This window comes from Pezoporus wallicus, unplaced genomic scaffold, assembly GCF_028554395.1.
Source record: "Pezoporus wallicus isolate ANWC-B61680 ecotype Strahan unplaced genomic scaffold, APGP_CSIRO_Pwel_v1 contig_8805, whole genome shotgun sequence".
Taxonomy (NCBI): Eukaryota; Metazoa; Chordata; class Aves; order Psittaciformes; family Psittacidae; genus Pezoporus; species Pezoporus wallicus.
The window spans coordinates 168,266-186,558 of NW_026637668.1; the positions used below are offsets into that span (position 1 = coordinate 168,266).

At 51.2% G+C, this 18,293-nt stretch overlaps 1 protein-coding gene across 4 annotated transcripts; it reads right to left on the bottom strand.

The window, feature by feature from the left end:
* Positions 1-1,168: 1,168 nt before the first annotated feature.
* On the bottom strand, positions 1,169-16,903 carry LHX8 (LIM homeobox 8). Of its 4 annotated transcripts, none has more exons than XM_057407157.1 (9): positions 16,597-16,903; positions 11,346-11,496; positions 11,024-11,182; positions 8,242-8,363; positions 6,606-6,826; positions 6,041-6,144; positions 3,746-3,841; positions 2,578-2,761; positions 1,169-1,768 (listed from the first exon to the last, which is right to left on the bottom strand). In XM_057407157.1, exons 2-9 carry the CDS (start codon positions 11,424-11,426, stop codon positions 1,692-1,694), a joined length of 1,044 nt encoding a protein of 347 aa, XP_057263140.1. In that variant the 5' UTR covers positions 11,427-11,496; positions 16,597-16,903; the 3' UTR covers positions 1,169-1,691. The 4 variants fall into 4 exon arrangements, with proteins under 4 accessions (XP_057263140.1, XP_057263139.1, XP_057263138.1 ...); XM_057407156.1 differs by lacking the exon at positions 16,597-16,903 and adding an exon at positions 12,075-12,262; XM_057407155.1 differs by lacking the exon at positions 16,597-16,903 and adding an exon at positions 11,923-12,262.
* Positions 16,904-18,293: the final 1,390 nt, after the last annotated feature.

The following is an 18,293-nucleotide window of genomic DNA, read 5'->3' on the forward strand; positions in this document are numbered from 1 at the left end:
TACTGAAAACAGCGTACTGGATCCAGCATCCCACACAGAGTATTGCGCTAAGAAGTTGTTATGTACATTAGAATAAAATGCAAAGACAGTCAAGTTCCACAGCACCCTGTCTGTGGTGTTCTGCGAAACAACTGTGGCAGGATAATATCAGCCTAAACAAACCACTGTGTCAGTGCAAATACACTGCTTTTGCTAACTCAGATTAGCTCAGACATCTGCGAGCAGCACTTGAAACAGTGCCAACGTTTAAGTTATGGAACTTAAATAACTGTGAGCTTGAAGTTATGCTCTCAGAAGCCCTTATCCTTCCGTGGTGGCAGGGAGACTACTGCCATTTCCACATTGAAATGGTTTCACCAGGACAGTTAAGTTTCACAGAATAGAGACACTAACTCATAGCTCGGAGAGCATAACAGGACATGGACACACACACCTTCAAAGTACGATTTCCTTCTGAAGCAAGTAAACTTTAGGTGTGTAAATTTGATCTACCAGTCTTAAATCCTTGAAGGAAACTAGTCTGTGAAGACAAAAATCAGTGGAATTGCCAGTATGCACTAGCCTTTGTCCATGGAATCAGTGTACCAAAGCATGCTTTGCGATTGAGTCTTAGCACATGAACATTTAAAACACAGTAGACTTTCGTGCACTTGATTGATTCCAGCCTCTGTTCTATGCAGTTTGACACAGGTCAGTTCAAATACCAAACTAGAATTTGCTTTACAAATGCAGACTCTAAGTATTGCATATTATGTACACAGGAGAAAAGCACTGAAGAAAGCAGAAGGTGACGTAGTAAAGATTCACGGTTAAAGCAGAGGAGAATTCAGGTTCTCCACTTGCTGCCTTGAATCATAGTTAAATGTCCTATATACATCCATCCTATACATCCACCATTTCCCTCACCGTGCAGCTGCACACCTGCAGGAGCAGCACTGGTTTCTGTATACTTACTTGAAAGATGTGTCTGGGGGTGTTTCAAGACCCATCTAAGCCCATTTAAAAAAAAAGGGATTTTTAAATCCCATTGGGACAGATATGAACACTCCTGAAAATCCAGTGTAGTGCACCTAAAGCGTACCAGGGACCTTCTCTTTAAATGGAAGATTCGAGTTCAGCACTTGGAAAGGACCCCGGCGAAGCCACGGACACACAGCACCACTCTTGCTTGGCATGCTACAGCAGAAACTTTATTCAGTTCATTTGGAAAATATTTGCAACCAAAATTTATTTTTGTAAACTCACAGAAATAAGCTTTAACATAGAGGCTGTTACAACTCAAATACAGGTAATACTTTCAGCAATAACTTACAGATACAAACTAATGATAAACTACAATTTCACAGAGAATTGTAAACATTTTGCACAATTGTCAGTCCTTTCTTTTAGGCAAGGTGCTCTTTTGATGGCAAATAAATTAACACACACATAACTAGAGTGGACTACTTCCAGACAATACAAAAAGGTGTTGAATAAGGCTTGTAAACAATGTAATAGTTATTTATGCAGAATCCATAAAAGTGTCTTGCAGGCTAAATATACTTACATACCTGGGCAGCAAAACTGATCTTGAAAATGCTTTAGATGTTAAATAAAAAGTGAACATTAATATCTTTCCAATGGTACTTTTAATACTCGATAAATGACTTAAGGTTACACCCTTAATAGTTTATATCCCTGACAGAAAGGAGTTAGGTGTGACTTAGTGGCAGTTGTGTCATTGAGTGGGGTAGTAGAGGCTGGAGTCCAAGAGCTGTCGGAGAGTGAGCTACAAAACCAGAAATATTTACTGGTCAGCTTCAGGGGAGGTACAAAAAGATCACAAGCAAGTAATTCCCATTGGGCACAGACAGTCCTCTGGTCCCAAGCACTGCAGTGTGCTCTCTGTGTCCCAGCCCCGCATCCACGCACAGCCGACCTTACACCCCTGCTCTGGAGGGAAATAAGCTCAGGCGACACGTGCAGCTCGGAGCCCAGTTCCCCCCAGACCTTCACAGTCCTTCCTAATCACAAATACAAGCCAAAGCTGTTGACTTGCTGGACCATAAGGACACGCAACAACTGAAACATACTTTTGACCTCTGGGTACCGCCTCCCCATGCATCACTGGGAGGGAAGCCAGAGTTTTTGGTGAAGCTGCTGGATTGAGTGTAACTACAGTCCTTGGGGTAAGAGCCAGGGAGTGGGTGGTCTTAAAATTACCTATTATTAGAAACCTGGCAGGGATGCTTAAGAAAAGTGTTTGGTCTCTTATTACTAATATTCATAGGCTGGAGGAAGCACAAGAAATGGTCTTCACACCCAGATCTTTAGCTCTGCTCTTACAGTGAAGGGCCACGGATCGAAGAGGGACACTTCTTAATGGAGTGTAGATACCAAGTAGTAATAACATATAGAATCATAGAATGGTTTGGGCTGGAATACGCCTTAAAGATAATCTGGTTCCCAACCCCTGCCATGGGCAGGGACATACTAGGAATTAAAAATCCTTCAAGTTTCCTTACTCAGTACCTGATAAACTGCTCTTGCTGGAGTCACTAATGATTTTACTTGGGTATGTGACGTTGCTGTACCTACCATCCATATAGCTGTGTAGAGCAGTTAACATCGTTCCATCCTGGGGTACGTATGCGGAATACGCCATTTCCTCTAACATGGGTGGAGACAGCCTGGAGGGCTGAACTGCTGTCACAGGAGCAGTAGATGAATGATTAGGACTAACGTGTTTCTTATGGCGTGCTCTGCAATTTTGAAACCACACCTGAAAAGGGGAAAAAATTTACATCATGTTGACAGATGGCATGCCGTTTCAACATTAGCATAATAAAAACACCAGAGTTCTAACTTCAGCTGAACTCAGTTAGTTAATCGGGTCTTTGGCATAACACTGACAGTCCAAATGAAGAAACATCCAGTCAAAGCCTGCAGGGTGCCTCAAATGAGCATGGTCAAACCAGGGAAGCTCCAGCAGTGACCAGCACCCCCAAAGGGCAGGCAGGGTGCAGGGCTGCACGGGGCACAGCCAGCGCTGTCCCTCAGCACATGGCTGACCATGCAGTGGCTGTTCACAGGATACGCTTTCCTCTTTGCATTGAAAAGTATACAAAATTCCTTTTTTTGCTGCCAGGTACCTTGTTTTTGGCAGCAAAACTGTCAATCTTCCAGGCCAGAACAAGCCGAGGGAACTGCAAACGTATTTTTATATAAACACATAAATGTTTAATTTATACAATATGAAAATTCATAGCTACGCTGAAAGAGCATGCTTATACTGTTTGCTGAGAGGCATCGTCAGCATAGATTCGAGGTTTGTCTTTCCCCCTGTTTTGGATGGCATGGGTGTATGCTTCAGCTTTGCTTTCTAGAACAGGTCACTCGATACCCACTTGCTCCCGAGTGCCATTTTCTCGGATTGAAGCTCTTAAGAACAGACTATTAAAGTAAAAAAAAATAAAATATCGGTATTTAGAAGACCTTAGTGCAATTTCTTTATCATTTAGGCTGAGAAGTTTCTTCCTGGAAGATTATTAATCCTCTACACAACATGCAAGAGGAATACAAGAAGTTTTCCAAATTCACGTTTATTCTAGACCTATTCCTGACCAAGGATGTTGTCCGACGTTATGTGAAAACTGCCAGATTAGGTCTTTTTCCATCTCAGAGTAACTACGTGGGGAAAGTTGTTATTGAGCATTTCCAAAGAATGAGTACCAGCCTTTGTCATTCAGCGTCTTAGCACGGTTACCTGTATAACACGCCTGCTCAAGCCTGTTCTTTCGGCCAGTTTCTGGAGTGTTTGTGCATCTGGATTGTTGTCCTGAGCAAACTGTGCTTGCATAACCTGAAACAGCAAGATAAGAGATGGCAGGTTTGTGTGCGCAGTACTGAGAGCAGCATTAGGGACTCCTCTAAGACCGAGGTCCTACTCCTTCCTTTAATCACTTCTCCCTGACAGTCCCAAATACATTAAGGAAAAAAAAACAATAGAAAATCCCCCCAATCCCTTTATTCTGCTCAACTGAGCTGCACCGTTTACCAGGAATGGAGTGAATTCTGCTTGGCAGTAATGAAACATGCAGGGGGTGCTCAGTGAGGGTGGCATTAAAAGGACTGAGAGAAAATTCACTACAGAGAAATTTGAACGTCCCTGATAATGTCTATAGCTGCAGACCACAGCGCAAGGAAGGGATTTTGATTCACCTCTCTGAATGTGTCAGTCTCTGTCTGCATCTTGTGTTACACGGAACAGCTTAACCCTCTTTGCAGCTGCACAGAGGGTGGACTTGGAAGTTGCTTGTGCCTCCCTCACCTTTAACCAACCCAAGGAACGCAGTGGATCCCCCTCGCCTGCCCTGCGCTATGCGGCTGTTCGATTACACTTCTCTGTTACAGAAAGCTGCTGTCAACCCTTGGCGTTAGGATATGAATGACTTTTTTCTTAGGCAGTAGATGTCACCTTGGCCTCACCCTGAACAGTTTCAGTGCCTGGGAGAGGTAACTTTGTTTAAGGAAATAAGGCCCCATGGGTTTCTGAAAGGTATCTTCAGCAGCTCAGTAAACAGTAGCTTCTCATTTCTGGGTTTTGACCCTTGATAGTCTGCAAATCTCACCTGGCTGCTTCTTTGAAGATTCCAACTACTTCTCTCCATTTAGAAACACCAAAACTATTTACTTCCCTACTGCGCCATACAAAGATATAAAAAAGCATGGACGTCCTTTGGTACAAGTACTTCATGAGGTGTGTTACTACATGCTGCCACCCTGACAGTTGCTTATCCTTCCGATGCTTCCCTTGCTGGAAGTCTTATACCAGCATCAAAGTCAGGTACAGAGAGATGCACTGAGCAGACAGCAAGTGTCATTAAACAACAAGAGGCCTTGAGAACTCAAAAGAGCTGACGAAGTAGGTCAGAATCTCTTTTAAAAACAGGAAAAGGGAGAGAACATGGAAGTTTGAGTGACTGCAAATGGGAAGAAGCTCTGAAAATGGTTCCTATGCTGATGGCTGTGCCTATCTCCCCTTCAGCAACTGCTGGAAAAGAAAGTTTCCTTTTGCAGAGGTTCAAATTTGATGCCCAGACCCCTCATCAGGTATTGCCAACATGCTTGCTTGCAATAATTCTGTCTCCAGTCACGGCTGAAATGACAAAGCAAGCTTTGAACAGCCACATGCCATGTACTACAGCACCACTTAAATGCCTCACACCTCAACTTTAGTTTTTCTCAAGTGTTTTCACCACAAACAGAAGGAGGACAGGCAAACAAAACAGAGCTCAAACTGAGACAGTAGAAAACAAATGCCATAGCAGCCACATGTGACCAGAAATTCAGATGTGTTATAAGCTGAAAGCAGGGATGTGTAGCTGGGATTAGGTAGAGAACAGCTTCCTTCCCACTGCAGGCTGAAACCTCTAAATCTGGTCTCACCAGTACCCCTCTCATGGGGAGCTGGCTCTAGTCATGCTGGTTTTCCCTAGAAAGCTCATTTAAGTGAAGCGATGATCCAGAGGGTGAAATAACTCATGTCTGCAGCAGTCCAGAGCTAACTCCTGCCAAGGGAGCAACAAGACAAGAAGCCTTGAAAGCAGAGCATTACAACAAAATCCAGCCTTCCACCCTGTTAACATCCTGAAGTCATGCACAGAGCCCCTCCTCAGTACGGCTTTTTGCATTATAGAATTCTAAAAATATTTTGTCTTTATCATATGCAGCCACGTAAATGCCTGATCAAATAGATTTCATCAAGCAATCAAAACAGAACCACCTTTTTGTTTCCACTCTCCAGAATTACTGGCTGCCCCCAGGCAAATAAAAAGTTTGAAGAGTAACTATTTCATATTAAACTACTGAAGCTAACAAACAATTCCAGAAACATGCTGTGTCTTGATAGTTTATGAAAGAGTTTAAAGCATGCAAGTTCCACACCACACACACACACACACACACACACACACCCCCCATATGCATCTGATTTCCTATCGGTTCAGCACCTATGTCCTGCAGAAACCTGAGCTACGCAAGCCCTTAGCACTGCCTCTACCTGGAGCTGATCTGCTGTGAAGCTGGTCCGAGCTCTTTTTGCTGGTTTTGGATGATTCACATCTTGTTCTGTTAGTAGTGCTCCTTCCACACTAATCCCATTACCTGGAACGTTAAAAGGAAAACACCACTGTCTGCTAAACGTTCAAAGCAATGTTATTTGTAACTCAGACTGTTCTGCAATGACAGCACTTGGCCAGCTGAATCTCAGCTTTAAAAAAGCCATATTCTGTTCAGAGTTAAATTGGTCTGGCACCATTACCCATTACAGCCCAAAGCACTCCCTTCCAAGTGAGGAAAGATCCAGCACGATACTTTATCGGGTAGATACACTCTTGCTTTCTTTTCCTTAGGATAGAAAACAAGTTACACAACTAACAAAAAAATAACAAATTTTAAAAAATTAAAACATCAAATAACTTGCACATTATTTTAATTCAAGAACCTGCGCTTCCAGCCTCAGCAAAGGCAGGTAATTACCTCTTCATAAGGAAGATGAAGTGAACCCCAACAGTTTAATTAAAGCTGAACCACAAACACAGTTCTTAACAAAAGCAGCATGTTACCATTTTCGACTTCTCTTTTCAGGTTGTCCAACATGCAGTCGTAATGTACTCTGCACAGGACTTTCTCCTCGACCAAAGCAAACTCCTCTCCTGTAGAAAGCTGCCTCTTGCAGGAGAAGCAGGCGAAGCACGCCAAGTGGTAGACATTCCCTTTAGCCCTGCGGACCCAGTCAGTAGCATGGATGTGCCTCCCGCAGCGGGAGCAGCGGGTCCCATACCGCCTGGAAAACAGAGGCCACCACAGGGTGAGGGCAAAGACACCGACTGTGCAGGCAGGAAGGATGCTCTGGGAGGACGACCTGGATGTGGCAGCACAGCTGAGACCCACAGTGGGCAGGCTGGCCACGAGGATGGGGGACACTGTAGTTGTGTCTTACCTGGGCAACAAAAGTAAATCCATGAGTTTGATCCGATTGCTTAAGGCAAGACCATACTGAACTACAGAAGTTAATATTTTCATGAGCCAAGAGGAGAACAGAACAATCATAAACTTTTACGTGAATTCACAACTCTTTGCCCTTTCTTTTGTAACTGCTCTTTTAAGAGCTGTGAGTGGAAGATGGAAGCAGCTGACACTGTGTTCAAAAGTCTCCCAATTATTCAAGTACATTTCACATTGCTCTAGTGGTAATCTGAATTGTTATATTTAGCTACACCACCCCTCACTAATCAGTCAGTCCCCTTCAGCGGAAGGGGGAAAACCAGTATCTTCACAGTTATTTCCTTAATTACCACCACATTATTATTTTCAAAGAAATTCAAATATCTGTAAGGATTTACATTACTACAGCAGATTATTTCTCTTTGAAGAGGAAACCATCAGCCAAGGGATGTTGATTATTTAGATAAGAATTTGTCCTTATGAGTCTGCAAAAATTCTCTTTGCCTTTCCAGTTGGCAGCATTCAGCCTGCCCCCTCCCTCTCCTTCAGTGGCAAAACTGACAAGCTGAACACAGTCCTTTCACCACACAGGTGAGGATCCCATAAACACATTGGTACCACTGATCACACCAAAATCAACAGCACTTTGTTTTGCTTTCTGGACTCAAGATTTTTGTATCGCAAGTACTTCCAATGCAACACAAATAAGTACTATCCTTCCTTACAGGATTAGACCTTAATTGTGAAGAACGCCTTATTTTCCAAATCAAATGGATCACAAAGGTATAACTGCTGAAAGCTCCTGTTAAAGATCATGGGATTTATTCTGGGTTGTTTTTGTAGTTTCAGGGGATTGCCTGAGTCTCATACCAGCGAAGTGCTAGTCTAGGCAGAATATCATCTCAGCTGTGCCTCATATTCTCCGTCAGTATTACCAAAGGATGATTCTTCACACACACAATAACTTTACAGTTTACTATGGCTTGAACTCCGATTCCCTGCCCATGACTGTACAAATGCAGTAGCTGTGCGTAACAGTGGATGGGTAGAGGGGGAGACTTCATAGGCCACTGCATTAGACAAACTTGGGGTCTCCCAGGTCCCTCTGCAAGGAATGACAGTTTAACTACTGAGAATAAACATAAAGGGCCAACCCAAAGGGCCTCAATGTGCGTTTTAGTTGCAGCTTAAGCTAAAAAATAATGAGCAAGCATAATGTGTTACCGAGTAAAATGATAATCCTGTGTGGCATACCTGAAATAGTCGAGTTTGCAGAAGATATCTTTATCTTTGATGTAGCAGCTCGTGTGCCTTCCTAGGGACGTCCTGCAGACGCTGCAGGAGAGGCAGCGCACATGCCAGCAAAGGTCATTCACCTGCAAAACAGAACAATCCCCTCCAGGTCGGTGCTGCCAACCTTGGGTTTCAGTGTCACAACCTGGTTTTCCACCTGTACTGACAAGGCCGAAACAGTCACATGTGCCATGAGTCACAGGACATTACTCTTCAATGCAAAGCATCTTCTTCATAGCAGAGTTTGTGCACTGAAGGGTAATTGATGTGATTGGGTATTCCGAATAAGCTTTCATGGTTTTGCAATTAAAAGCGACAGAAGAGAAAGCAAGAGATCAGAGTTCCACGAAGGCATTGTGTACCCAGTACTGCTTTCATAGCATTGGAGTAACAGAGCAACTCTTGGCCTCACATGACCTCAGGAAGGCAGTGAACTCACATACTTCTATTTTCCAGCCTGTCAAAGTCCTGCTGAACAAAGAGCAAACCTTGCAGAGGGATCTGAAACTTTAAAATACTAGTATTGAAGGGCAGTGTGTGTTTGGGGGCTAAGTCTGCCAAAGAGAAACGCACCACAGCCACATCTTCATTTGCCAGGTTTCTGTTAAAGCAAAGTAAGTAAACGAAGCTAGTCTCAAAATACCAGCAGATGCTTTAACAGCAAGTTCAACAGTTCTTTATCATCGATATCTACAGAACTGGACGCAGCCCTGGGAAGCAGCACGAGAATCAGCAGATGTGAAAGCTCACATTTATTTTTTTTTGGTAAATAAATTATGTGCATTTACTTTAATTTTTCTTTTCCCATGAAGAGAACTCTTGGTCCTGCAGACGCTGTGCTTCACACATCAGCTAAATAACTTAAATCATTTCAGAATCTGAGACTCCCAGTGACCACAGAAATTAAGTAACAGCCCTCTGGATAATCCGATTCTGCAAATTCTCTAAGCCAAACAATGACTAAGTCAGATTTATTTTTTTTATTTTCTGAGCCAATTTCTGGTCTCACACCAAACAGCCCATAGATTGCCTAGGGCAAAGCAGCAGATTTGAGATAATCCAGGATGTGCCTTTCATCAGACCCTGCCAGACAAATCACAGCGAAAGCTCGGCCCTGACTCCAGCACTTGCGCTGGAGTCGCTCGTTTCAGTCCTTCTCCAGGTTGTAACGTTATGTTTTGCAGTTGCCCAACGCTCTCCCTCACTGGCAACGTCTCCCCGTGTGCTGACAGATTTACACTGCGCTATAATGTGAAACTGTTGACAGCGGCTCTCACCAAACCCATCCTCCCAGAGGAGCTGCTCCGAGGCTGGCCCCTGGCAGCTTCACCAGCCAGGCCGGGCCTGCTCCCCCTTCGCATGCAGCGGCTCCAACCAGGACCGAGGGCCCATGCCAGGAACCCCAGTGCAGCACAAGACACCCAGGCACAGAGAACTCATCTCACTGCCTCTCCTCCGGAGGTCAGCACTCTTCTACAGAGCAGGACATCAGCTGTCCCCTCTGCCATCACCATCTACATTCTCCCATTAATTTACAAAGTTGGAAGATGCACTCTGATGGTCAGCAGGAAACCACCAGCACCGACTGCTTTCCTTCTCTGCCCGTGGAAGCACTAACAGCTAGTTCAAACTTCAGGCTAAATCCTTTAGGCCTTTTGCTCCAAGCAACGTCTGCAGTTGTTCACTCAGGTGACATCAGACAGACAAACGAGCTCCTGGCATGTCACAGGAATGAAAAGGCTGGAACGGAGCTGGGGTGAGCTCCACTGCACCCCCCCCCCCTTGCAGAGGTGGCTGGGATTGACCAAGAGGCACCAAGCAGTACCCCACACCTGCACCCACCGGGTTTTAAATGAGCACCAACCTGCATATGCCTTTCTTTGACCTCCCCACCCTAAGCAAAAGGGTCTAATAACAACATCGGGGTGTTTTCAACGGTGATAACGACTTTCAGTTTGCAAGATATACAACGGCTTTACTCAAGGCTGCACCTAATAGAACGAAGCGACTTCCAGCAGTTTGCCTGATCTCACTTTTGAAAATGAGATGGCAAAAATCCGATCCAGGATAATTTTAATGGCTGTAGAACAGGAGGAAAATAGCCCCCTCTCATCTACATTGACACAGCTTATTTAAAGTCACATGGTTTTGCTTGGTTTTAAATTATCTTAGTCCCGAATGCTAAGGCTGGCAAAATTACTCTGCAGTCACACAGCTTGCTTCCTTTTCACAGGAATTACTAAACTATCTTTTTACTTCTACGTTTCTCAACGGTCAGTCTGTTGGCCTGAGCTTCAGCACACCACACTGGCGAGTTTATTTTAGCTAATACCAAACAGGTCGCGCCGTCACCGCTTCACCAGGAGCGTTAAGGCACGGCCGGGAAGCGACCCCTGCTCTCACCCACCGCTTTTCTCCCCGCTCTCCCCTACGGCACGTCAAGAAAACACAGTCCCGCACCGAAGAACGTTACCCGAGGGCTGCGCAGAGACCTGGCTCTGCCCCAAAGCCCGAATCCCGCAGGCGGACGTGCGACCGGGCTCGCCGTCAGACCCTCTCCAGTGGAACGGGCCGTCCCAGGAGGGGAGAACAGCGAGGCCCGGCGGCACCGGGGCTCGGACCGCAGGCCGAGAGCAGGCAAACGTCCGCGGGGCTCCCGGGCCGGGCGGCGCCGTGCGAGCAGCAGGGCCGCCGGGTCACGTCGGTGAGGAAACGGTGTCAGAGCCGCCCGCTCAGCGCTTACCTTGAGCAGGTACTTGTCCACGATCTCCAGACCACAGCTGCTGCACACGCACTTGCTGGGGACACAGCCGGAGCCCGAGGCCATAGACTGCGGCGAGGAGGAGGGCGAGAGGGCGGTGGAGGAAGAGCAGGAGTCCTCGTCGGCCACTGCGGGGCTCGCCTGCGGAAAACCGCGGTCAGCGCCCAGGCGAGGCGGGAGCCCCGCGCCGGTACCTGCGGGGCCCCGCCGGGGTGGGAACGCGGTGGGAACCGGAGCTTCTCCGCGGGGCCATGGCCCCATCCCGGGCATCGGCCCCGCGCTCCCCTCGCACGGCACCACGCACCTTCTCCGCGGGGCCGCCGAGCGCGGGCAGGTCCTTGTCCTCCAGCCTGCAGACGAACATCGGGTCGCTCTTCCAATACATGGCACGGCCCTACCGCATTCCAGCCCCGCGGCGGCCCCGGGACCCCGCGCCCGGGCTCTGCTCTCAGCGCCTGCCGGAAAAAAAGTTTTGTTTCAAGGGGGAGGGCCCGGCGGCGCGGACCTGCCTGCTCTGGCCTCACCTCCTGCGCTAAACCCGCCTTCAGCGCGGCGGGACCACGCCGGCCTTCGGGCGGGGTGGGGGGCGGCGGCGGCAACGAAAAAACCCAGAGGACCCCCCCCCCCAGCCCCCCTGTTTGCCTTCATCCTCTGCCACCGCTCCCCCCAAGCGCAGACTCGCGTTACAGCGCTCTAGCTAGCGGTGGAGGCTAACCCGGCGGGGGGCAGAGAGAGCGTCAACGGGAAAAGTTTTTCCATCTTGCAAAGCTCTAAAGCCCGAGCTTTTCCCGGTAGATTTAAACTTACATCTCCTAAACCTGCCGCCCGCGCCTCTCGGGTCCCTCCATAAAACCTCCCTCGTTACCCCAAACAGGGAGCACCTGAGTTGCAGGAGGCCGAGCTCACGCCCCAGGACCGCGGGTGTTGCTCGCCAACTCCCGCGCCCTCGGTCCCGCCGCGGACAGTAGGTGTCGGCAGCTCCCAGAGCACGGAACCGGCCCGTCGGCGGTCCTGGGCTTTGTACGTGACAAACCTTCCCCGCAGCCCCGCTCAGCCCGAGCACCGCTCCTGCTCTCGGGACATGTCGGGAGAACAAAGCAGCCGCAGCCCTGCCGGACGCAGGTGAGGTGAATAACGCGGTGTCTGCGTCTCGGCACGTATTTAACCAGCCAGGTGGCTTTAATTAAACTTGTGTTTCCATCTTCCCCCGTCTTTGTTTCAGCTCCGCCTGACGATCTATGGGAGACATGCTGCAGAGCCCCAGTAAGCAGAGAGACTTGCCGTGCGCTGAGATAGGTTTGGTGAAGGGGATTCCGCTGCTGGTAAGCGGAGTGAAAGGAGAAACCCCGTGTTCTTTCTTCCCCCCCCCCCCCCCCCCCCCCCGGAGCTGTCTTTTCAAATCCTAGGGCACGATCATGTAGGACCGTAACTGAGTGGCTGTCCGGAATGTCCCCGTTTGTCCAGCACTAGAACCGACCTAATCCCGGACAGAATTCCCCTTTAATTTAGCCCTAATGTCCCCAACAGCAGCCGCTACAGCGAGGCGAGCAGCGGTTTGGGGTTTTTGATCGTGACAAGACTCAGAGCAGTGCGACCTGCACGGCCCGGCGGGGGAAGTGGGGCTGCGGCCGAGCACCGAGCGTTTGCCGGACTCCACCGCTCCCGCGCTGGCCCGGAGGCAGACTTTTGGGCTTCTCCACGTCCTGTCCTTTCCCCTTCCCCTCTTCCTCGACGGCAGCGCGGCCGGAGCAGCCCCGTGCCGCGACGTCCCGCAGATCCCCGGCCCGCCCGCCCCGCTGGGCTGCGCCCAGACGTAAACACCCTCCGGGACACTAGCTCCCGGCCCGGTGCCGCGTCCAGCACGAAGCCCGCCGAGCTGCCCCGGCGCGACCGCCCGTCTTTGAGCACCGAGGTACGACACGGGAGCTACTGCCTGCCCCGGCGGCGGGCGGAAAACGAGCACCTGGGGGGAAGGTAGGGGAGAGGTCCGAAAGGTGCTGCCGAGAAGGGAACGGGCCAGACCCGCCGAGGAGAGCCCACGGTAAGCTCGGGGTGAGACTAGGCTGTTGCAGCAGCGTCGGGTTTCTTGGTCGTCGGCTCTTTTTCCACACTGTCAGCGAGAAGAGGGTGTCGGTGCGCACTACACGGAGGGGTGCGATTTAGATTCCTGTAAAATATCTCCCTGTCGGTGTGCGAACATCTTCGGTCTCGAAAAGTGGGAGCCGGCCCTGGCGGTCCACGCGTCGCTCCCCACGGAGGCTGCGAGCAAGTAGCGGTAGCTCATAAGCGGTGATGGGGGCCGGTCCGTGGTGCGCACCCCTTCGGAGACTGGCTCCGAGGCGTGTTCGTCCGGGGGGTGCTCGGAGCTGGTCAGACGACAGAGCCCGGTCACTGAAGCGGCCCAGAGCAGTTTCGCGAGAGGTGAGCAGTTTCGCAGAGCTTGTTGGAGGGAGCCGTTATTCCCTAAACAAGGTCAGAATAGCGATAGTACGTGCAGGGTGGACGTGGAAAGGGCATGGGCTTGGTTATCCGGGCTCCTCCCGTGCGTGATTTACCATCTCTCTCCAACGTCCGGTCTGAATTTCATCGTTTCACTTGCACATCCTCGATGTTTGTGTTTTTATTTAGGAGATGAAGACATGCAGGCTTTAGGGAGTTCCCGATTTCTGCGGTCTCTCCTCTCCCCGCGGCTCCGGTGCTGCTCCTGTCCCGCCGCTCCTCGCCTCGCGGTTCTCGGCATAAAGAGAAGGGAGGGGACGGGAACCTGCCGAGGGAGCAGGGAACTCCCGGACACTTCTGTCGAGGCTGGGAGCGGAGAGAGGGACTCCCGCGGGACCCGCCGACGGTGTAGGGGGGTGGGATAGACGGTACACTGCGGCTGGTTGTGGTTCCTCTCCCTCGCAAGTAATAAGGACGTGTGTGTGTGCATGTGGGAGTGCTAATGAGCTGGCACGTAGGAGAGGCAAATATCTGACGGTAAGGCGCGGCACGAAGGAAACGGTGGACTCGGACAGTGAGGGTTGCTTTAACGAGAGGGTGTTGGCCTGTGGACCGCTTCATCAGAGACCGCACCGCGAGTGCGTGCGGCCGATGCCCCTCTCTGGAGCTTGCTCTAATGAAACTGGTTCTCCCGTTAAAACAATCTGCTGTGAAATTAAAAACGGCACCGTGGTAAGCCCACGGAAACGAGCACTGGGCCGTGGTGAGTCGGGCCGCCGTCCCCGGCTGGTACCGTCGGACACGGCTGTAGCCGCCGTTCGCAGCCCCGTGGCCTTCCCTCCGCCGTGCCCTGCCCGGTGAGCCCTCTCCGCGACGCTCCTGGGGCCGTGATTTCGGCGGGACAATCCCCGCTGGTGTCCCAGTGCCCGCCTCGCCTTCCCCAGCCTCACCTCCGGCTCATCGGCCTCCGCGCTCCCCAGCGGGGCTGGGGCGAGGAAGGCTGCCCCGGCCCCCATCTTCCCCTTTGGGTAGCCGCGGGACCAGCAGCGGTCTGGCAGAAGCCGCGGAGCGGAGAGCAGGGTCCCGCAGCCGCTGCGGGATGGAGCTCGGCTCCCCGCCCCTGGCTTAGCAGCTTCGCCCGCGTACTGTGGTATTCGCACACCTGCCAGCATCCAGAGGTTTTCCAGCTGTGGACCGCAACGTCCCGGACGGGGCTGCGGATGGGTTGCGCTCGGTGCGCTGCGGCCGGCGGGTGAGGAGATCCCGCCAGCTCTCTCTGTGAGTCCGCATCCGCACCGGCTCCAGGGACTGGGGAAAGCGGCAGGGCCTGCGCTAGCCCCGACTCCGAGGTTAGGGGCTGATTTAACGAGTGAACGAACCCGTCTCTTACCAATGACTTGTTTTCCGAATCAGTGCAGCAAACTTTCCGCTGGCCAGGCTGTCTCCCGCCGGTTTAGGGGTCCGGGATCTCCCAAAGCTGCGCGCATGTGGCTTCTGTTGGTGGCTGGTCCAGTGAGGAGCTCCGTGTTGTTTAATTGGGGGTGACCGATCACTCAGAGGGAGAAATTTCTATTTCCTAACCGGATTCCCGAGCAGCGGTTCCCTCACCAGCAGCCAGAGCTCGAGGCGATTTGCCGTTTTCTTTTTCCCTTTTTTTTTTTTTCCCTACAGGAAAACCCCCGGGGCCTGTGGGGGGCGGGGAGCAGAGAACAAGAAGGGGGTTAGTGGGATGTAACCCTGCATCTTTTTAGAGCACTGGCCCCTTGCACTGCGGGAGAAAGTTCAGGAGTAATTTCGGCACCCCAGTGTGTAACTGCAATAATTTCGCATCATTTTCTCAGATCCACTTATTTCACCTCTCGGTCCCTGCACTAGGAGCAGACTATCCGGGTGAAGTCTCCGAGTGTTCGGTTTAAGCTGATGTGCTCCTGAGATCGCGGTGAACGCTTTACCTAGAAGTTGACTTTTTAAGACTCCGTGCTGGTTGTGTCTCGCCGTCATTCAGCCAGAGAAAGTGCTGGGGACGGAGGAAATTAAAGCAGCGATCGTATTATAAAAACCAGCATTTTGCCCTTAACGTTCTAGAGAGCAAACCCAAAATGGAAACCATCGTGAGTTGTTTATAAATACAGGGCTACAAAGCTCGCTGCATGTTTTCAGTTGTGAGGATGTTCTGTTCTCCGTGAGCACGGTAAAAGGGCCTGAAAGGTTCCCTTGAGCTATCGTATCTGCCCGCCTAATTCCTTTCACTTCTGTTTATGCGATGAATAAACACTGTTCTGGCAGGAGAGTGGGCCTGTCGGATGGAAACGTGTGTGCGGCAGGAGGAGGGGGCCCGATGGGGCCGCGGGAGCTCGGAAGGTTTTCAGCTCCGACGGGGACCGGGACCCCACTGGGGGGAAGTGCCGCGGGACCCACCGCCTCCCCTCCCGGGGGAAGCAGCCGGGCGGCTCCCCATGGAGCGATATCTGCACCCCACCCGCAGGCCGCCCGGCTGCCCCGGTCCCGCTCTGCCGGGGCAGGGCACCCCCGGCTGCCGGGCGCTCCGGCTTTTGCTGCGGCTCTCCCCGCAGGACGCGGCGAGGCCCGGAGGCCGCTCCGCTCCGGGACCCTGGGCAGGTGCTGTGGAAACCTCAACTCTCCCGGCTCCCCGCACAGAGCCTGCTTCGCGGGTATGGCCGCGGTCACCGTGCCCGCGGTGCTGCTCACACCCTCCGCGCCGCGCTGTCTGCTTGGCACCGGGAGCGGTTCGACGGGCGGCTCGGGCATCCACCGCCGGGGGCTGTGCCGGGGACCCCCCGCAGGCTCTACTCCGACCGGCGGGGTCTCGCACCGTTCCGACCGGCGGACGCCCTGCCCCTCGCCTCGCTGGTGATCCCCCGCCCCGGAGGGAGCGGGGTCCGAGCTGTCACCCGACCCGGGGCAAATGCAAATGACGGGCAGCAGACGGGCTCACTCCGGGCCGTGCCGCAGCTCCTGGGTTAGGGTCGCGCCTCCGAAAGCCCAGCACAACCCGCCTGGAGCAGGCGCAGGGAGTCACCTCTTCCGACGGATGCAAACTGCCCTCCACCCCCCAGCAGAGCAAATGCTTTTCAGAGAAAAGTCATATTCACTACCTGGAGATCAAATCCCGCCTCTTTCCACCGCCCGAGGCCACGCTCTGGGTGCAGGATCTGCTCCTCGGTCCTGTCTTCTCACACAGAAATCACGCACTGAGTCCACCTCAGCCTTTGAAACGCGCTTGCTTCGGCTTGAAATGTGTTCAGGGGTTTTTAAGTGGCCTTGTTGCTGTGTTTCAACCTCAGACACGTTCAGGGGACTTAAGTAGTGCTGAGCTCAGTGAAAATTGGGAATCGAGGAGGTGTGCAACCTCTGGCACTTGAATACCTCTGTCTCCCTAAGCACTAGTCACTGGTGAACGTTTTGGCTGTTACAGAGATAGGGATGACTTTGGCTGACACTTCTCAGAGGCAGAGTGTGTGCTTCATCACATGCTCAGCGGTGGGACGTTCTTTTGGTGTAGCAGAAAGAGGACTGTTCTTTGCAGTGTGAATTAAAGGGCAGATTCAATCTGGTTTAAGACGTGAGCTTCCAAACACTTCCCCAGCTGATGAATGACTTTGCGTGCTGATGCCATGTTATGTGTGTTAAAATGAGAATGTCTGTTAAAACAGTGCTCCCTGCCTGGAGATGTTTTTGTTCATAGGTGGACAAGTTGGGGAAGGGAGCTTATGAGAAAAGGTGATTTGCTCATACCCAGACCTGAAAATGCCAGAAACAGGTCTGCTGCTCACAGGTTACAATTGCCAAAATGTTTGCATGTGTTTACACGTAAACCAAGACCCAGTTTTGTGAGTGGTGCGTCTGCAGTGCTACTGTATAATCCTCTGAAATAAAATATATTCCTTTTGGAAGTGCAGGGGCTGCAGGTGTTCAGTGCAGTGTTTTAAGTCGAAGAAAGGAATCATATTCCTCTTTGTGTTTATCATTTTTACACTGATAAGGCTGCAGTAACTCTTGACTGACTCATGGGACTGAGTGGGGAAATTTTACCTGGTGCTAGAGTTATGCTGCTCCACAGGAGGATGAAGTGCCCAGATGGCATGTGCTTCTGCCCAGGCACCTGATTTATTGAGGTTGGTGCTTGAAAGCAGCCCAGTACATGTGGGCAGGGGGCAAGGTAGGGGAAATGTCATGTCAGTTTAACAGAGTTCCCTTTGTCCACCTGCTTGTCCCAAGGAGCTTCCTGAGATTAACTTATCTGTTCCCATGTGGAAGCACTGGTCAGGATTTAAAATTATCTGTGATCACACTGGGGCATTAGGAAAAATAACCTAGGGTATTTTGGCTGTAACTGTTGGGGATCTGGATCCAGTCCTATTGCTGATATGGTCAGCAGCACCCTTGGCTGTTGTGTCTCTGCTTTTGAAGGGCAGCAAGGCAGCGTTTCACTGAGCACAGTTCAAAAAGAGCTGGGCTGGTTCAGCCTGGAGCAGAGAAGGCTCCTTAAGGGGAGACCTTAGAGCAGCTCCAGTGCCTGAAGGGGCTGCAGGAAAGCTGTAGAGGGGCTTGGGACAAGGGATGTAGGGACAGGCCAAGGGGAATGGCTTTAACCTGCCAGAGGGGAGACTGAGCTGAGCTCTTAGGCAGAAGCTCTTCCCTGTGAGGGTGCTGAGGCGCTGGCACAGGGTGCCCAGAGAAGCTGTGGCTGCCCCATCCCTGGCAGTGTTCAAGGGCAGGTTGGACACAGGGGCTTGGAGCAAGCTGCTTCAGTGGAAGGGGTCCCTGCCCGTGGTAGGGGTTGGAGCTGGAG

Coding starts and splice junctions, on each gene's coding strand:
- LHX8 (XM_057407157.1), bottom strand. CDS start 11,426: ATGTATTGGAAGAGCGACCCGATGTTCGTCTGCAGGCTGGAGGACAAG. Junction 6,827..8,241: donor TGCAAACTCGACTATTTCAG/GTATGCCACACA, acceptor TCTGTTTTCCAG/GCGGTATGGGACCCGCTGCT. Junction 6,145..6,605: donor GAAAAGAGAAGTCGAAAATG/GTAACATGCTGC, acceptor TTAACGTTCCAG/GTAATGGGATTAGTGTGGAA.